The sequence below is a fragment of the Rhinoraja longicauda genome, chromosome 7 (assembly GCF_053455715.1).
Source record: "Rhinoraja longicauda isolate Sanriku21f chromosome 7, sRhiLon1.1, whole genome shotgun sequence".
In the NCBI taxonomy this organism is placed as follows: domain Eukaryota; kingdom Metazoa; phylum Chordata; class Chondrichthyes; order Rajiformes; family Arhynchobatidae; genus Rhinoraja; species Rhinoraja longicauda.
In genome coordinates, this window is record NC_135959.1 from 54,719,677 (window position 1) to 54,740,697 (window position 21,021).

Genomic DNA, 21,021 nt, shown 5'->3' on the forward strand with positions numbered 1-21,021 from the left:
AAAAAAGACTAGAGTGTTGGAGTAACTCAACAGGCCAGATAGTAAATCTGGAGAACATGGAAAGGTAAAGTTTTGGGTCGGGACTCTTCTTCACACTGATTGTCATGGGTGGGGGGGGGTGGGAGAGAGAGAGAATGTGGGGGAGGAAGGAGGGTTGGGTTTTGTTTAGTTACCTAAAGTTTAAGAATTCAATGTTGATACCATTGGTAATAGGTGGATAGAAGTGAGACAGTTATTTGGCAGATGGGTAGAGTAAGTGACAAAAGCTAGAGGTGAAAAGGGGCAAAAGGGTGTCGGATGATGAAAAAAAAGAGTGAAATGTCAAAATCAGAGATAGGATATACATGGATGAGAGAAGAGGACGGTTGGAGGGAAGAGTGGGAATAAAAGGGGAACATGGACTCTGGGATGGAAGATGCGTGCAGAGAGTAGGGAGATGGTGAGAAAAGTGTGTGTACAAGGGGGAGGAGGATAGGGGAAAGAGAGGGAGAAGAGGGAGGTATTAATTGAAAAAGGAGAATTTAAAGTTCATATTATTGTAAGTCTGTAATTATTGGTCCGATCAATGTTCATATTATTGGTCGGATTAGTCTATATATACCCAGTCCGAATAGGAGGTGCCATTCTTCCACTGAATCCCCCAATTTTTTAATCTGATATCCCTTTGTCTCTTTTTCACTCTTAGCCTTTGTCATTTACTCCACCCATCTGCCAATTAACCCCCTACTCACCTGTGTGCATCTTTCATCTGCCAGGCCTTACCCCCCCCCCCCCCCCCAAGTCTGTCAAAGGGTTCCAACCCGAAACGTGGTCTGTTCATTCCTTCCACAGATGCTGCCTAACCCACTAAGTTCCTCCAGCCTTTTGCTTTTTACCTAACACCAAGTTTAGCATAAATGTGGATTCTGAACACACCTTTATTAATTGTCTGAATCAACTACCTCATTAATGGGTAGGTTGAATAACTAGTTTTAGAAGTTGTTACTTGAATAGTTTTCTGAATCAGCCTATTATTATTTTAAAAATATTATATGTATACAAAGCTCTAAGAAAATAGGAATGCATTCATAGTTACAAGCACTGGGAAGTGAGAACAACCCAAGTCTTTTTTGCTGTCATTGGCCAGATGGCTTCCTTCCGAGTTGTTAATCTCTATAATACAGAGGAGGAATCCAAGAGGACTTTCCAGTCAGTTGTCAGAACTATTGCAAATGCCAAATTTGCAGAAATAGATTTCCAAATTCAACCAGTTTGCATAGGATTTTGTTTGTATCCTTTGGAGCCATTTATGCTTAATTCAGTTATTGTCATTGTGTTACGGCTATGTTTTAATATTTCTAGTTTATGTCTTTTTTGCCTGCTTGTGGGTGTGACTTAATGCGTAATGGGGAGTGTCTAGATGGGAGGTGGCTAGCGTGGCGACAGAGGTTGTGGGTCAGTTTAGACTCGGAGGATGGTGAGCATACAATTCTTTACCATGCGCTCACACCAGCTATATTTGTAAGAACCATACGGTAATAACTGCAAGAATTTCTAGATATTGTTTGAAGAAGAAACAGCTGATAAAGTACAGAAACTGATGAATTACTCTATGATTTGTGCTACTTTAATAAAACCAATTAATGAAGAATAGAAGTTTGGAAGATTCGTTTTGTCATATCAGGGTGCGACGTGTGCGTAAGCTATAACTACATTTCATCCCCGAGAAGTAATGGCTATCGAAGTGGGATTTCGAGATGGTATAGAAACTGCCATTACACAAAGTAATTGCTGAAAGAACTAGATCCACAGAGAACTCTAGTTTTTGTCGATGGTGGAAAACTAAATTAATCCATCACCAGCGAAACTGAAGATGACCATCCAGAAATCTCTGCTAAAAATGGAACGACCCTGGATGGTGAACTGAGAAACCAGAGCACAATGGAAGATGGACACTATTGTCCAGAATTACCTATCAAGCAAGAAAATGCTAGTGTGGCACCATTGAAACAACTGACGATTCCCAGAATGGAGCTTACAGCTGCAGTCCTAGCTGATACAATTTGTTTGTATCACTACTTCAATAAACGACTAATTAAACTGAAACGTCGTGAAGATCTCTCCGTTATTGTTTGCGTCAAGAACTATCACTCCACTCCTCCGTGAAATGGCAAGTAGAGATGGCTCGATGAGAAGAATCCAGGTTGCCACTACAAGGCCCTTTAGCTCAGAGTCTGCACTGACCATCAATGACCCATTTACAGTAATGCTACATTGATCCCACATTTTTATTCTCCCCATCTTCTCATCTGCAACCCCTATCACTCATCTACGCACGAGGGGTAGTTAATCTACCAATCTGCACGTCCCTGGGAGGAAACGGAAGCATTGGGACGATACCCACTTGGTCACGGGGAGAAAGTGAAACCTCCATAAAACATCACTCAAGGTCAGACTGATCATGGGTCTCTGGCACTCTGAGCAACTGTTCTAGAAGCTGCACTATTGTGCTGTCCATTCTTATAATATGGATCAATTAATCAAAGATAATGATAACAAAAGCACATATATTCTGACATCTGATTTGCTCCTCTGCATGACGGGTTAATCCGACCTATTTTTCTTTAAGCTGCCAGTGCTTTCACGTCACTTATTTGTGCAGTTTGCTTTCATATAACATCAATTCAACACTTGTAAAAAATGTGACATTTATCGAAATTCAACTCTGAAAGCAAAAAAAGTAAACTCTAGTGAATTTTTAAAATGCTATTTACCCTGTCATTACTTCCAAATGCAGTTGCCCAGAAACAGTTAAGAAGGAAGGAACATCAAAAAAATGGGTATGACACTTTTCAGCAGTTTTGCTTGCAGGCTGTAATAAAACAAATAATTTATGCTGCGTTTAACATTTAATTTGCATTCATCTCATTATTCACAGTATTTAAATCATATTCACTTCAATATTATTAGTTTGTTATAAAATTATTCTTACAATTTTTCTCACAGGAAACATCTTTTTTCTTTACCACCTCTCTCAACTTCTCCAAATCTATATTTGTACCTGCCATAATTTCCTTCAGCTGAATACAGGTAACCCATATCCTAATATCATAACTTTCTGACATAAACTTCATGTCCAAACCACCACTTCCATCTTATCACCTGCCACTGCATCACGTTGAGCCAGACTCCTTTTAACCTCGGCATCCCTGAGATAAACATTCAACTCCCTTATATTGCCAGTTACAGTTCAGTCTGTTGGAATCCAAGTGCATTGTTTTAACACCTCTAAACTTGACAACCCTAGTCTTCTATTCTACTCCTCCATATGCCGCAATCATCCCCCCACCCCTCAAATTAAATTTCATTAATCATTGCAATGCCCACATCTTGCCTTGCACCAGATCTCACCTCTCCTTTCCTTATTAATCTCTTTTGGCTCTCTGCTTGATAACATGTAACAGTTAAAAATCTAATTTAACCTGCCTTGTCTTACATCATTTCTATAAAGGCCAAGAGTTTGCAATCTGCCCTTCTCCTCTTTGTCACTCCCATTTTTTCAGCTGTCCGGATTCCCCATTCTAGAATTCCCTTTCTAGAACTTCAACCCTCTTGAACAAACCTACAAATGTTTGAACCTATTTCAATCTGAAGAAAGGTCCCAGCCCGAAACATCACCTATCCATGTTCTCCAGGGATGCTTCCTGAGTTACTTCAGCACCCGAAGATAGATACAAAACCCGGAGTAACTCAGCAGGACAGGCAGCATCCCTGGAGAAAAGGAATAGGTGAAGTATTCCTTTTCTCCAGAGATGGTGACTGACCCGCTGAATTACTCCAGCTTTTTGTGTCTATCTTCGGTTTAAATCAGCATCTGCAGTTCCTTCCTACAAATTACTCCAGCACCGTGTGTCTTTGTAAACCAGCATCTGCAGTTCCTTCCTACACATTACGCCAGCATCCTTTATCTTTGTAAACCAGAATCTGTAGTAGTTCCTTGCCTCGACGAATGTTTCACTCCAATGACCCCATTTTTAATTAAATGAATACAAGGTATCATTAAAGAACTGTATTTATACAATCAAACACTCAAACAATAATTACTTTTGACTTATTTAGTGACATCAAACAGACATTAATTAGTTGATGCTTCCGTCTGCACTATAATCACGCAATGTATCGTTACATTCCAAGTACAAAATGAGACTTAACACTCCCAAATCATTTGTAATGAGTTTTATTTTACCCAAAGCATTAACTCATTGTTTGTTTTCAGATGCCAACTGTCCTACTGTTCATTATGCAAATTTCCTGTCTTCTTAACTGGAAGAACATTAATGTATCGAAGCAGCATTCTTAGCAGGATAAATAAGAGGGCAAAATAAATTTCAGGAAAAAAACACAATCAGCCAAAATTAAAAAATAGAGCAGTAGGATTGACTTATGATTAAAAATTGTGTTAAAAAGCTGCACAAAAGACGTTTCTTATAAAACATCCATAAGGTTGCTCCCACCTCTCAGGAAAAACAAATCAGGAAAAACAAATCAATACAAATAGTTTACCACACTGCTTCTGTGGTGCATATTTTCTTACATTAATTTATTGCTTTATACACATGGAACTAAAGTAGGAAAACAGTTAATTATTTTACTTTATTATTGTCACGTGTACCGAGCAGATCTCCCAACATTTGATTTTACAATTTCATAATTTTGATGTCCAAAATTCAGAATTTTACATAGAAATTCATAATATGGCGTGTAATGCAACTTTTCAGCAAAAAAAAGTATGCACACCAAATGCGCATGCTACATTCATGTGTGAAAAACGACTATTATTTCCAACAGTCTGTAGTTCTTGAACTACATGTATAATGTCAGGCCTATCATGAGTATATTCTGCTAGTTATAGAAAGGTTATTGAACAGAAATACTTCTTACAACACAAAGATTTTTTTAATTTTTTTTCTATTTTGCTTTTTCCTTGCACATCCCAATTCTCTTCGTAATGAATAAAAGAACAATGGTCATAAAATGTATGACTAAGTTATGAAGAAAGAGTTTCATTTAAAACGGCATATACTTAATTTCATTGAAGACATACTTGCTCCAGTGATCTTCAACAGCAAATCACAATGGTCCAAATTTTCTATTGAGGCCCCAAAAGTAACTATTGTCAAGTGTGCATAATCAATTTGTGTTCTTCGTTGCCTTCAAATAACAATTTAAAGATTGAACTGAATACAATTCTCAAAGTAGGCTTTAACCAGAGCTTAATATGGCTGTGGTGTACGTATTCCTTCATCTCCCTGAGGTGGCAATGCTGCATGCTCATTCCCATATAGGAAGTTTAAGTGCCAGCTTATAACCTTACAGATGAAAATGAGAGAGAAAGACCCATTACTTTCATGTAATATCCCATAACAATTTACCTGCTGATTTTTTAATGTAGTGGACATTACACTTGTATTTCCCAAAATGATTTACAGCACTACAGGTAGAAAGAAATAGGTACACATGATAAAGAAAGTGCCACCTACAAATCAGGTTATTTAGTAATCTATTAGAACAAAACTGATCCTATTAACATGTACCCAGCAGGATTCAGACATGAAAACGACAAAGTGGAAAATAATATTTCTCCCTGCTAATAATATTGCATAATTTAACATCTAATCCATATTACAGTCTTCATTATTCAAGCCCACCGTAATATCGTTCCACAATTGTCAGACAATGAACATCCAAGTAATTTTTGAAGAGATATAATGTACGAATGGTACATATACAATTCTCGCTCATTAAATGAACTAATCTTTGCTGGGTTTCCCACTACAAAGAAATTCTGAAACAAAACCTTGCACACAATTTCAATATCGGTCTAGTCTACTTAACAGCTAGTTCAGTGCAGTACTTACTTCAACTTGGAAGAGCTCTCCAGCTCCTTCGCAATCATTTGATGTTATAATAGGTGTATGTATGTGAATAAATCCATTATTCTGTCAATTAAAGAAGTAAAAATATGATTTAGAATGTGCACATTTAACTATATTTGCAGATAAATAAAAGGAATAAGGAAGTTAAGACCAAGGTTGCCCACATCATTGAAAAAAAAACCCTCCCTGATGATCATTTTCAGGATTTGCGTTCTGGCAACAACTTAACCACTTACGATAGATACAAATTGCTGGAGTAACTCAGCGGGTCAGGCAGCACGCCTGGAGAAGAATCTGAAGAAGTGTTCTGACCCGAAATCTCACCCACTTCTTTTTTTCAGACATGCTGCCTGACCCACTGAGTTACTCCAACATTTTGTGTCTATCTTCAGTATAAACCAGCACCAGTAGATCTTTCCTACCCACTTAACCATTTATGAGTCGATAATCACTAAATTCATTTCAGTATTCAGATCACGGTTAGTAAAATATCCCTCAGTTGAAGCTGTCAATTACTTCAGATGATCTTGGATTTTCATTTCCTGTTTTATTTTCAGGATCTACAAAGACTGGCATTTATTGTTTGTTCCCAATTGCTCTTGAACATTTGTGAGTGCATTTTGAGTCAACAATATGGGACAGATTTGGAGTTGGATATTGGCTGGACAGGTGATCTACATTGCAAATACAACCTCATGAAATCAAACTTATTATTTCATCTTGTGAAACATGGACATAAAATAAATATAAATGAATACAAAGAAAGTAGAGAAAAGATCTTTTGGAAACATTTGAAATCTATCAGTAACAGATTTTAACAGTAAGCAACAAATAATGTTACTTTAAAAGCAATAGATCCATAGCCAATTATTTCCAAAGCAGAATCAAACAATTATGGTAATTTAACATTTTGTTCTAAAAAGCTTTTAAGAGGAAGAATGTCACAGTCAACATTGAATAAAGCATATTTGTTGAACAAAGTGAAATGTTGCCAGTAAAATCTATTTGCCAATTCTTTTCAATTTCCATGTAGTAGTACTTAGCAATGAGTGAGTTTCATGCATTTACTAAATTGATTTTTGTGATCAACAGCTCAGTTGTGAAACAAAAGAAACCCCGTTAGCATTTCATGGAAGGAAGCATTTGTGGAAAGAGAAACACAACGATTTCAGTCGAAGACCCATTGTCAGAATGTGGTGTTCAACTGTGTTTCTCCTTTCATGGAATTTGCTCAGCATTTCTCATCATCACAAGGTTCATGATGAAGTCACTGATCTGAAATAGTAATTGCTTCTTCATTTAGTAAAAAACTAAATTACAGAAGAAATTATATTTGGTTAAATTTGCATGGCGTTAGCTTCAATAGCAAAGCAGTTACACATTGTGTATTGTACTGTTGAACCAATTGGAATATTAAGAGACAGGTGTTCCTCTTTTCTTTCCATTTGGAGTGGAAAAATGTAGCAGAAATTATATATACAATTTAAATTCTATTTCAAAATGCTTGCAGGTTTTTTTAGGTTAAGTTAGGTTTATTATTGTCACATGTACAGAGTTGCAGCAAAAAGCTTTGTTTTGCATGCTATCCAATAAAATCGGATAAAATCAGATAATACTGTACTTTAATAAGATCAAGCCAGACTCAAGTACAATAGATACAATGGTGCAACGGTAGAGTTGCTGCCTTACAGCGCCAGAGACCCAGATTCAATCCTGACTATGGGTGCTCTCTGTACTATTGGGGTAGAGTATTGACATGGAGAGAACTGGTTGGCAGACAGGAAGCAAAGAGTAGGAATTAACGGGTCCTTTTCAGAATGGCAGGCAGTGACTAGTGGGGTGCCGCAAGGCTCGGTGCTGGGACCCCAGTTACTTACCAAATATATTAACGATTTAGACGAGGGAATTAAATGTGACATTTCCAAGTTTGCGGATGATACAAAGCTGGATGGCAGTGTGAGCTGCGATGAGGATGCTATGAGGCAGCAGGGTGACTTGGATAGGTTGGGTGATTGGGCAGATGCAGTATAATGTGGATAAATGTGAGGTTATCCAGTTTGGTGGCAAGAACAGGAAGGCAGATTATCTGAATGGTGTCAGATTAGGAAAAAGGGAGATGCAACAAGACCTGGGTGTGTTTGTACATCAGTCACTGGATGTAAGCATGCAGGTACAGCAGGCAGAGAAGAAAGCTAATGGCATGTTGGCCTTCATTGCGAGAGGATTTGAGTTTAGGTTCAAGGAGGTCCTACTGCAGTTGTACAGGGCCATGGTGAGATCGCACCTGGAGTATTGTGTGCACTTTTGGTCTCCTAATTTGGGGAAGGACATTATTGCTATTGAGGGAGTGCAGCGCAGGATTCCCAGGTTAATTCCCTGGATGGCAGGACTGACTGATGAAAGAATGGGTCGACTGGGCTCGTATTTACTGGAATTTAGAAGGATGAGAGGGGATCTTATAGAAACATATAAAATTCTTAAAGGATTGGACAGCTAGATGCAGGGAAAATGTTCCCGATGTTGGGGGATTCCAGAACCAAGGGTCACAGTTTAAGAATAAGGGGTAGTCCATTTAGGACTGAGATGAGGACATTTATTTTCACCCAGAGAATTGTGAATCCGTGGAATTCTCTGCCGCAGAAGGCAGTGGAGGCCAATTCACTGGATGTTTTTCAAGAGAGAGTTAGATTTAGCTCTTAGGGCTAAAGGAATCAAGGAATATGGGGAAAAGCAGGAACGAGGTACTGATTTTAGACGATCAGCCATGATCATATTGAATGCTGGTGCTGGCTCAAAAGGCAGAATGGCCTACTCCTGCACCTATTTTTCTATGTTCTACTGAGTTTGTATGATCTTCCTGTGATCGCGTGGGGTTTCTCCTGGTGGTTTCCTCCCACATTCCAAAGATGTGCAAGTTTGTGGGTTTATTGGCTTGTAAATTGGCCCTAGTGGGTAGGATAGAATTAATGTTTGGGTGGTCGTTAGTTGGTGTGGACTTGGTGGGCCGAAGAGATACAGAGTGCAGAACATAGGCAAATTTCAATGTATGCAATGAGGTCAAGGTGAATTGGACAGTACCCTAACTAATAGAAGGTCCATTCAGAAGTCTGGTGACAGAGGTGAAGAAACTGTTCCCAAGTCTGGTGATGCGTACTTTCAAGCTTCTTTACCTTCTGCACAACTGGAACAGGGAGAGATAGGAACTACCAGGTGGGAAAGATATTTGATTATGTTAGCTACTTTCCCGAGGCAGCATGAAGATGCAGTCAATGATGGGAAATCTGGCGTGCGGGGTGGACTGGGCTCCATCCACAATTTTCTGCTATTTCCTTCGGCCTTAGGCAGAGCAATTCTCAAAACAACCTGTGAAGCAACCCGGCTAAATTTCAAGACACTCCAGCCTAAATTAATCTACACCATTGCATAATTTTCTCCAAGAAAATGGAATACAAACTACAAACTCAACCAAGATCTCAGATGACTTGAAAAGTTGACCCAACTTCTGAATGGGTAGGTTTTATACTTTTAGACCAAACTTCAAATTCCTCTGCACAGCGTAGTTAAGACCAGTCACAGACTTTCAAAATACTGATGTTGTTTCAAAATAAAAACTGAATTGCAATATGAACATCTTAAAAGTCTATAGCATATAATTAATTAATTTTACATATTATTTTTTTAAAAAACAGTTCCAGTGGAAAGTTTGATAACTGGGTCAGATCCCAGGAACTCAGAATCATGCAACATTTTTTTGAAATTCTCCCATGACAAGTTTAAAAAGGTCCTTCAGTGTGGAAAAACATTCAAAAACACAGAGGGACATTATGAAACAAAAATTGCCAGAACTACACAAATAATTACTAGGACAGGAAACCAAAAGAGGGAAGCTTTTAGAAGCATCTTGCACAAGATGAGAGAAAAATGATGAATTGCAGACAGCATTGCTAAGCTTCAAGGCATGATAACCAAAGGGAAGCTGTTTCACTGAATGAATTTTTTTAAACTGTAGTCGCTGGAAATCCAAAACAGAAAATGCTGGAAACTCAGTAGGTCAGAAGGCATATATGCAAAGAGATATGGAGATAATGTTTCAAGTCAAAGACCCTTTGTCGAACTATTTAAAACTGGGTATCTAAAAAAGTTGTAGTAAATTAAACAGCTAGATAAGCACAGGGACAAAACAGCACACCACACTCTAAATACAGCATAACTAAAGGAGAAGGGCAAGTTTTATGCCCCCATACAGAGCGGTAGGTATCTGAAATATGCTATCAGGGTGTTTTAGAGGCTTTTAGATCGGCACATGAATATACAGGGAATAAATTATATGCAGGTAGAGCAGATTCATTTACCTTGGAATCATGTTCAGCAGACATTATGGGCTGAATTACATGTTTCTGTGCTGTTCTGACTATGAGAGAAAGGTTCGGAATCAGAGATATTTGAAAACAAGTATTGAAATGCTAAAATCAAGGCACTGCTCGTCCAAACCAACCAGCACAGGCGCTGACAGAGTTGGGAAACAATGCAGCAGAGCATTGGATGAAACTAGGTTAATGAAAAAAAGAGGTAGATTAACCAATCTTCAGAACAGCTAAGTCTGGAGATAACAGCATCACTTTCAAAACACTGTTTGGGGATCATGTGATCAAGGAATATCATTTTCATGACGGTGGGGATCAAAAATCGATCCTTGAAGGAAATGGTGCAGTGTGTGAAGCAAAGCTATCCAAGGTGATTGTCTGCAAATGACCAGATAGATAATTGCAGACTTGCAGAGCCAGCAGAGAGGGAAGATACTAAAGGTAGAAGAGAGGGCCAACTATTTCAGTGGCTGCAGTCACCCAAAAGAGCACATTCAAAACAAATATCAGAATTTCTAACTTTTATGCAGGCTTCTTCAGCACCTGGCAGGCGAAACTTGATTGCAGGGAAGCTGAAGGAATTGTGGGCAAGCATTAGATTGGTGCGAGGTGAGAGAAACACACAGGAAGTGACTCCAACAGGTTGGACAGAGTAAATTTCTTCTGGAATATTTACAGACAGAAGTAAAATTGGGACAGGTAACATGAATGTGTGGCATGGGTATCAGCCAGTCACTGAAACCATCATCAGTGATTGGTAATACAGAGACTATATAAAAAGCCAAGGATGCAAAGATAGCCATGAATATGGAAAGAGATTAAGATAAAATAGAGCAGGGAAATCAGTAAAGACAAAATCCATAAGTAAAATACGGCAAATGTTGGAAATCTGAAATAGTAGCATAAAAGCTGAAGAAGGGTCCAGACCCAAAACGTCACCTATCCATGCCCTCCAGAGATGTTGTCTGACCTGCTAGGTTACTCCAGCATTTTGTGTTCTACATATTATAAAAGCTCAGTAGATGTAACAGCACCTGTGGAAACATTTGATGTTTCTGATTGATGAAATTGCAACAGAAAGTAATCGACTAGAAACAAAGCGACTCTCCCCAAATGCTACTATGCCTGCTGAGGTTTTTGAGCAAAGACAAGCTCGGATGGAAATTGTAATCATTAATGATATATCATGAAGTAGAGAAGATTGAAAAACAGTGAAGACATATGACGGAGCATGATACAAGGTTAGAACGTAAAATACAACGATCTTGAAAGAGAAGTGAAAGCAATAGACAAAGACGAGATGCACTAATGCAAAGGTGCTTGGAGTGGGAAGCAGGACACAAAGCAATTTTGCGCTAAGGATGACAATAGACAATAGGTGCCGAAGGAGGCCATTCGGCCCTTCGAACCAGCACCACCATTCAATGTGCTCATAGCTGTTCATTCTCAATCAGTACCCCGTTCCTGCCTTCTCCCCATACCCCCTGACTCCGCTATCCTTAAGAGCTCTATCTAGCTCTCTCTTGAATGCATTCAGAGAATTGGCCTCTACTGCCTTCTGAGGCAGAGAATTCCACAGATTTACAACTCTCTGACTGACAAAGTATTTCCTCATCTCCGCTTTAAATGGCCTACCCCTTATCCTTAAACTGTGGCCCCTGGCCACAACTGACACAAACTGCACATGATCAACACAACTGACCAAATTGCACATGATCAACACAACTGACCAAACTGCACATGATCAAGAAATAGGCTAAATGAGAAACAAAAGCCATATAACAACATTTTTGCCAAAACATAGAGTTGAAGCAATACCTCACAAGCTATGGTACAGCAAGGACGTTGCCGTTAAATGTGGCGGGACGTGTGGCCGGAAGGGCGGGCAGCGGCCAGTAGAGAAAAGCTGCCATGGTGGCCCTTGCTCCCCCCTCCCGAGGACTAGAGAACCAGAGAAGAGGATGGAGGACCTGATGATGGCGGACGTGAGAGCAAAGGACGGTAAGAGAATGAAACAGGATCTTACCTTCCGCGTCCTCAGGGTACAAAGGCTGATGGTGGCTGAGTGAGGAGAGGGACGACTGTTCACTGGATGGAGGGGACAGCTGGAAGCCCTGCATCAGCCTGAGGGCTCACCTGGACCAGGCGTTGCTCCAGGAGACCAAATGCGCGGACTGGACTTTGAAAATAGTGCCAAAACCTGGCGATTTTTGCATGCGGACTCTGGACTATTTCTATGCTGTTTGTACTAATCGGGGACTGTGCTTAGTTATGGAAATATTTTACTCAACAGAATGGAAAAACAAAAAACAATTTCAGTTTGTGTCTGTACTTGTGATAATAAAGAACCACTGAACTATAAAGAACCACTGAACTGAACAAACATTCTGGGAAAAGATGCAAAGCGCAGCAGATAGTGGGCAGAGTCTTCAGAGGTCAATGATAGGAAGGCGTGGATGAAACAGGAAGAGCATTGATCAGGTTTGATAATAGCAGACAGAATGGATAAAAAGGTTGGAGAGAGCAGAGCGGTTTTCATTCCCAGAGAGACACAGACGCAGGTTGTGGGCTTAGAGTGGCATTGAGCTGTTATTGGCATTTTGCTTTTATGTCTACTTCTGTGAAATACTGTGCCAAATAGAAATCGACTTCCAGAATTATGTGCAGGCTATTAGCAATCAAAATTTCACACAACGCCTTAAAAAATCCTTCACTGGCAGATACAAATCTGAATATGGAGATCAACGTTCAGGACAGTAGAATTTGTGAATAAGCAACAAATGTATCTTTTTTTTTTAACACCTTTGATACCAACATAAAGCAGTAAAAACTCAACACGTTTGTTTCTCTTTCCACTGGTATTGCCAGAGTTAACAACTCAGATCAATTACATTAATTGAGAACAAAGTGAGTGTCAGGGATATGGCTATAACGAAGAGATAATGAATCACAAATTGCTGTTGACTGAAAGAGGATTAAGATTTAGAATCAGAGTCACAGAAAAAAAAAAAGCATGAAAACAGGCCCTTCTGCACTGACCGCCAAGCTACGTTAAGCCTCTACTTCTTGAACATTTCCATCAGCTCCCCACATTCTATCATTCACCTAGACACAAAGGGCAATTTACAGTGACCAATTAAACCACCAACCTACATGTTTTTGGGTTGTGGGAAAAAAACAGAGCACCTGGAGGAAAACCACATGGTCACAGGGAGAACATACAAATCCACTCAGTGCTGGGAATTGTGATCAAACCCTGCTCAGTGGAATTGTGAATCAGTGGCATTATTGGCTGCTCCACACTGTCATCCAAGATCCCAGCTAATTTGTGCAGAGGTGTAAACAGAACAACAAAAATTGAGATATAGAATACAGTGGTTGTTGGAAATCTGCAATAAAAGAGAATGCTGGAAGAGCCTGGATGATCAAACTGCGTCTGTGGAGATAGCAAAGTAGAAGTTAACCTTACAGGTTGTGACTTCACATCAGAGTTGGCCTATTCCGACAAACTGGAAAAACAATTGATCAAAATCATTGAATTTAATGTTGCTGTGTGCCTAAAGAAAAGATGATATTTTACATGGACATATTAGGTTTCTGTGGAATAATGTGAGAGGCTGAAAACGGAGTGTTTGATGGAGTGGAAGTCGGTTGGGGAGTTTAAAGTCACCCTTACAGGCCAACACAAGAATTCTGAAAAGGGTCACTCAATCTCAGTTAAGTTTTTGGAAGACAATATTGCGGGCACTGAATGCACTACACCAAGTTAGAAGTATGAATTAGTTGCTGTGTCACCTGGAAAGAGTGCTGAAACCTGAGATGGTGGGTGCAGTGAGAACAGGTATTATATCTTCTGCATTTGCATGGGAAAATACCATGTTAAGGCGAGGAAACCAGAGGGAATAGTTCTTTCAGAATGCTGAAAGGCAAGAAGGGAAAGTGTCTGGTGATGGAAATCAAGGAAGATAATCTTTTATTTGTTGAAGCTTGAGAAGGTGAGGATATGGTGAACCCTATCCTTGGTTTGGATGGGAGAAGAGCAGAAGCATTTCCAGCAATTTGTTTTTATTTCAGATTCCAAATATCTGTTTTTTGCCTTTTAATTACCGCCTTATTCCTCACAATATATAAAAAGGACAGTTCAAACAAATGTTTGTAAAATTATTTAATTGCACACATTGTATTCAACTTACCATGAAAAATGAATGAATAGCTGCAGATACTCCACTTCGTATTCTGAGTAGTGAACTGAAAACATTTGTTTTGCAGCGAAGATGTGGAAATTGTCTTATGTATTCAAGTGAATGCCTTTTCTTGATCTTGAATGGGAAATCCTATGATTGAATAAAAACATTTAAGATCATTTTGCAACTATTCATTTTTAACCAAAATTTGATCAAAACGATAAACCAAGTATGAAGCTTATTCAAAGTAAGTGAGCAGCAACAAACGTTGATTTGTCTCAAAGTAAAATGTCTGAGCAATATTTACAAAAACATCCTCATGCTGAAGAGTACCAAAAAAAGCAAATTATAGTTTGCTTCTCTTTGTGGTATCTTTATATCAGGTAAAATGAAACAAGCTAGTTAACTTAGATGGTGAGCAGTGGAGGACTTCTTCAAAGTAGGCCTAGTTAGATGGAAGAGGGTTCCAACCCAAAATGTCACCCAAGTCTGAAGAATGGTCCTGATCTGAAACGTCACCTATCCATGTCCTCCAGAGATGCTGCCTGACCCGCTGAGGTAGTCTGGCAATTTTTTTAAAGCAGGTTGATTTAAGCTAACGCCATAAGTCAAGGTCACAAAATTTGTGAACCATCTTGATTATTTCCAAGGGCCATTCTTATTTCATATTTCAGATACAGCGCGGAAACAGGCCTTTTCGGCCCACCAAGCCCGCATCACCCAGTGATCCCCGCACACTAACACTATTCTACACACACTAGGGACAATTTTTAAAAACATTTTACCCAGTCAATTAACCTACATACCTGTACGTCTTTGGAGTGTGGGAGGAAACCGAAGATCTCGGAGAAAACCCACGCAGGTCACGGGGAGAACGTACAAACTCCTTACAGTACAGCACCCGTAGTCAGGATCGAACCTGAGTCTCCGGCGCTGCATTCGCTGTAAAGCAGCAACTCTACCACTGCGCTACCGTGCCGCCCTAATAAGCAACTAATGTTGCATGAGTGTTTGTGATATATACTTGAAGAAAATTATATATAAACCGACCATCTTAATTTAGAAATGAAACGCTGCTCTTCTATTGTCAGAGGGATAAAATCCTGAAATTCTCTGCCTAACAAATCAGAAAGTGCCTTTGATTTATGGTCTGAAGGCAGCAGCTGACTATAACTTTTCAAGGGTAAACAGGGCAAGGCTTAGAAGTAATGGCCATATTTTATGAAGAATGGAAACAGTGAGGTATCAAGATCAAACATTTTACATTACTCAGGTTCTTCAGGAATATCTAATTAACTTTAGAAATCATAAACTGAAATTCCAGATTATGTATTTAAAAATACACACAATCTAACAATGCAAGAAGTTACGATAATACACGTAACATTTGCCAGCAGCAACTAAAAGAGAAGTTATTTTGTTTCAAAGATTTTAAATCCATTCAAAATAGGGTCCAAACAATAGAATAAGGAAATTCAGTAAAGATTAATATGGTCATATTAAAATAGATTATGAAGCCTTACACTGATGACAGAACTTCAAGGCATTTCAAAATGTTAAACATCAGATTATTACATTATTGCAATGTTCTTCATTACAATAAATGTGTTCTCATTCTTCCCTGCATTTCCCCTCATCAAAATAATGAAAGGTGAACTTTAATTTTTGCCCATTAAGAAACTCAGTGGAGAAGCTCAAAATAGTAAACATAACACAACAATTTAAGAACAGGAAGAGAAAGAAACAAGGAGGAATGAGTAAAGAATCACACGCAAATGCAAATATTAAAACAACTGCTTTCATAACCCCAGGGAGTTTCAAGGATGTTTTTCTGCTTAAAATGCAGTTTATAAAATGAAGTTCCTATTATAGAGGAACATGGCTGATGAATAATGCATGGCAATGTCCTGCAAACACAGCAAACTAACATAGATCATTTTTTTCATCTTGTTTGAGAGACAAACATTCACAGCATTTCCTGAACATCACAGTGAAAAGTCAGTGTAAACGGTTTGCTCATGTTTCTGCCAGAGAATCTGAACCCACTGCTTCCTTCAAAGTTGAAGGTGTTACCACCGAGTCATTCCAAATTAAAGATGAAAAGCAAACCACTTCACAAATAAATTAATAAAAATATTGCAAAATGAGACCCAGAGTAGGTCAGTAATGCACAAAGTACAAAAAATTATAGGAATATTTAGTAAGTATTTACAACAGTGTTTACAATTGGTATGGATATTAACAAATGATAAATTCTGAATTAAAAATTGGGGACAATACATTGACAACAGATAAGCATCTAAAATAAACATACCACAGGGTTACATGTTCCAATCAATCTGACTTCATCTGCAAGCAGTTCTGTGTTCTGCTTCTTGTGCGGACTCTGTACCAGTTTACCCCAAATTTCAACTGCACTGCCAAAGGTTATATTGCTGCAAAACACATAGGTGACTTTATATTTTACATTAGGATCAATAAAAGCACAAGTACGGTAGCGCAGCGGTAGAGTTGCTGCTTTACAGCGAATGCAGCGCCGGAGACTCAGGTTCGATCCTGACTACGGGTGCTGCACTGTAAGGAGTTTGTACGTTCTCCCCGTGACCTGCGTGGGTTTTCTCCGAGATCTTCGGTTTCCTCCCACACTCCAAAGACGTACAGGTATGTAGGTTAATTGGCTGGGTAAATGTAAAAATTGTCCCTAGTGGGTGTAGGATAGTGTTAATGTACGGGGATCACTGGGCGGCACGGACTTGGAGGGCCGAAAAAGGCCTGTTTCCGGCTGTATATATATGATATGATATGATATGAAGTGAAAAATTGGCAGGAAAATTAATAGGAAATACTTATTAACTGTGATGAGGAGATGTGCTAAGATTAAATCTAGAGAGCTCAGGGGGGTCCAACTGAACTAGACTTAGAATTAGGGGAGAAGGAAAAGAAAGCACGTCAGCATAAGAACATACAAAACAGTAAATAAAGTGTAAGAAAATAACTGCAGATGCTGGTACAAATCGAAGGTATTTATTCACAAAATGCTGGAGTAACTTAGCAGGTCAGGCAGCATCTCAGGAGAGAAGGAATGGGTGACGTTTCGGGTCGACTGATCAAACAGTAAATAGATCAGTCAACTACCCCAGACTCCTCCACCATTCAACAAAATCTTGGCCGATCTTTCATTTCAACACCATTTTCCTGTCCCATCTTATAGCCCTTAATTTCTTTAATCGTGAGAAATATATTAACCCATGTTCTGAATAAAATTGAGTCTCCAAGAGTCACAACCCCGATTGAAGACGGGTGTTGTTACATTAAATGGCCCTCGAGACCGTGACCCTAGTTCTAAACTCCTTATTAAGAAGAAGAAATTCTCAGCACACCAATCCCACCAAGAGTTCTAAACTTAAAGGTAATTGACTGAAGCAAAACAACAATATATATCTCAGGAATTTGGAAAACCTCATGTAATCCAACAATGACAGTTTGGAACTTAATTCTGCAATCTGTTCAAATTCTTCAATTAAAATCTTGGAGCTGCATTATCAAGTGGCCCTCAATCAGATAATTGGCTGCAGTTCACTGTGTCCTGGTTCACTCAGCAAATTATAGTTGCAAAAGATCCAGTAACACAATTCAAAGAGGAGCAGAGAAATCTCTTTGCAACCTGACGCTCAAAAATAAATGAACTGATTCTTGATTTTATTTGTTTGTAGAAGGATGCTGTGTTTATCAACTGCACTTCAAAAGTAATTAATTGCTGGAAAAGCACTGTGAGGTGTCAAGGACCTAATTTGGCACTACTATTTTTTTTTACCCCCTTTAAACACAGAGGTAGAAGAGATATCTTTTGGAACAAAATTGTAAATTTTATACCACACACAAAATTGTAAATTTTATACCACACACAACGTTAGAAACGTTCCTCTGCATCTACAACAGTCAAAAAGATGAAAGCTTAATGCACTGCATCATTGGGAGAGAGACAATTCCATTCTCTCACCTGACATCTACATGTGGACTTGCAAGTACTTGTAGACTTTGTAGCGAACTTCCATCATTAATATGCAAAAACGTAAATTCCTTCTGTGCACGGACAGATCGTATCCAGCCCTAGGAGGAAAAAACAAGCATGAGATACAATCTTGGTATGAAGAAAGATAAGCACCAAGTCCAACATCATATGATATTAATGCTTTACAGAAAATATGAGCAATTTATTTTCTAGACAAATTTTTACAATAAATAAATACTGTTCTTAACACGAGCAACTGCTACTGTTTCACCTCCATCAATTCTCACACCCCAGTCCCTCTTTTATTGGTTAATTAAAACCACTGCTTTTAATTTTTAACTTCTTTATATACAGATCTTTGAAGATCATCACTGCATGGGACACAGATATTGTTTCACAACGACAAGCATCAAGACAAGTGATTTAAACATGTGGGATAAGATTCTGCTGGTACAAACCCACAGACAACCATAATCGCTATGGAAACAAGATGCCTCCTTTGCTGTTGAAAAGTGTGTTGAATTCCAGCAGCAAAGCCCAACTGGTGGCAAGATCTCCAAGAGCATATTGGAGAAGCCTTATCCCAGAGACTCCCTTGAAAGCTTTTTACAGCTTGCAACATCCCACCTCCTAGCTTTGCTGGGCATTGAAACTATTAAGATTTTAAAATATTTTTGAATGAAAACTGCCTGGCTTTGCACAACTTAAGTTCAATAAATGGACATGTAATGTCCATTTATCACTGTAATGATAAATGGACATTTAAAACATTCCAAAACATTATGAAGATGCTGCCTAAACAGCCGTTCCTCGAGTAGTTGATTATTTGCTCCAGATTCCAGCATCTGCAATCTCTTATATCTCAATAAATATATTCTCTTGCATAGGTCTGGATTCAAATCTGAAAAGAGTTTTCCTCCCGATTCCCATTGACTTCAGCAAATTGATAAAAATTCTAATAACATAGCTGAATCAGGAATATTTCAATCAGGTTGCATGTTATTAATAAATAATGGGGGCTTTTCTTGTTCTAACTTGGGGACTTTTATATTTCTTGCCAAATATACAACTAGTGTATACTCTTACTGCATATACTCCCGAATACTTTCCATCATTCTAAGGTTTTTCACTCAAACTGAACAGAACTCAAAACAATTGATTTGATGCATCGTTTGACAGAATTGTGCATTTATGAGGGGATCTTACTTGTTGAATACTTTTCCAGCACTGTCCAACCTGCGCGCGATACCCATATGAGGTGTTTGCTCAGTAATCAACCAGAACCATAAAACCTTACTCTACCTTAAAACTATGTCCCAGAATTATATTCTGCACATTTCCAATAACTACTTTCCCAACAATCAGTGGGTCGACTTTCCCAATCAGTGGGGCGACTACTTTCCCAACAATCAGTGGGTTGAATGGGTCGACCCCTTTTCACTGTGAACTAAGGTATGGATGGCAAGGAAGAGGCAGCCTGCAGTAGAAACAAGGAACAGCAGATACTGGATTACCAGGGTAAGACACAACGTGCTGGAGTAACTCAGCAGGTCAGGCAGCATCGTTGACATTTCTGAACTGGACCCTTCCTCAGACTGAAGATAGACACAAAATGCTGGAGTATCTCAGCGGGACAGGCAGCATCTCTGGAGAGGAGTGGGTGACGTTTTGGGTCGAGACCCTTCTTCAGACTGAGAGTCCGGGGAGAGGGAGATTAGAGATATGGAAGGGTAAGGTGTGTAAACGACAGATCAGAGGAGACAAAGTTCAAGGAAATTGAGAAGGAATCTGTCGGCTGGGGGTTGGGGAAGGTGACAACGGGGCAGACGATCGGTAACATTAATCAGGGGGGTAGTGAACCTGCCCTTCCTCAGACTGACTGGTGCCCATCTCCAGACCAGGTTACTCCCAGTCGCCGCCACCTGGGCCACGCAGGGGCAGGGCTGACCACCGTTACCTGGACAGACAAGACAAGACTCCCACCCAGTCAGGGGAAGGGTCTCGACCCGAAACCTCATTCGTTCCTTCTCTCCGGAGATGCTGCCTGTCCCGCTGAGTGAGATACTCCAGCCTAATGTCGGTGTAATCCAGCATCTGCAGCTCCCTCTCCCGCACACTCACACAGTTACCTGGATCCGCACCACCTCTCGCTCCCCCGGCCTCTCTGCTCCAGACAGCGCCAGGCTGACGCTCAGCCTGGAGTCGCCGCTGTTGCTGCGGCCATTGAAGGAGTAGAGGCCGCTCTTCGCCCACCGGCCGCCGGCGCCGCCGAGACCGACCAACCGCCTCGTCCACATCCCGCCCGCGCCTGCGCAGCGCCGGCCGCTACACGCGCATGCGCACCCCGCCTCTGCCGCGCATGCGCACGCCGCCATGCCCCTGGCAACAGGTTAGTGCAGCCGGGCCGGTAACCAGGTGAGGACATCTTGTGTCCAGGACAGGACTGGGCACAACTCAAGCAAGGGGGGGAAACAATCACAAGGGTGATCGGGAAACTTCACATTGGGGAGGAGGTGGATCCAGTGATTTATGAAAATTGTTCCCTC

The 21,021-nt window shown here is 39.9% G+C and overlaps 1 protein-coding gene across 3 annotated transcripts in view; it reads right to left on the minus strand.

Annotated features, from left to right (window-relative positions):
- The window catches only part of nars2 (asparaginyl-tRNA synthetase 2, mitochondrial), a 48,427-nt gene extending 27,655 nt beyond the window's left edge, over positions 1–20,772 (minus strand). The window contains exons 1-6 of one of the 3 annotated variants that reach the window (XM_078402622.1): positions 20,605–20,772; positions 18,464–18,573; positions 16,778–16,898; positions 14,473–14,613; positions 5,898–5,978; positions 2,754–2,851 (exon numbers count right to left, since the gene is read on the minus strand). In XM_078402622.1, coding sequence (XP_078258748.1) covers positions 2,754–2,851; positions 5,898–5,978; positions 14,473–14,613; positions 16,778–16,898; positions 18,464–18,573; positions 20,605–20,772 — 719 coding nt within the window. Of the gene's footprint in view, positions 1–2,753; positions 2,852–5,897; positions 5,979–14,472; positions 14,614–16,777; positions 16,899–18,463; positions 18,574–20,604 lie in introns of those variants that run through there. The other 2 variants (XM_078402624.1, XM_078402625.1) reach the window with 2 other exon arrangements.
- Between the last annotated feature and the right edge of the window lie 249 nt (positions 20,773–21,021).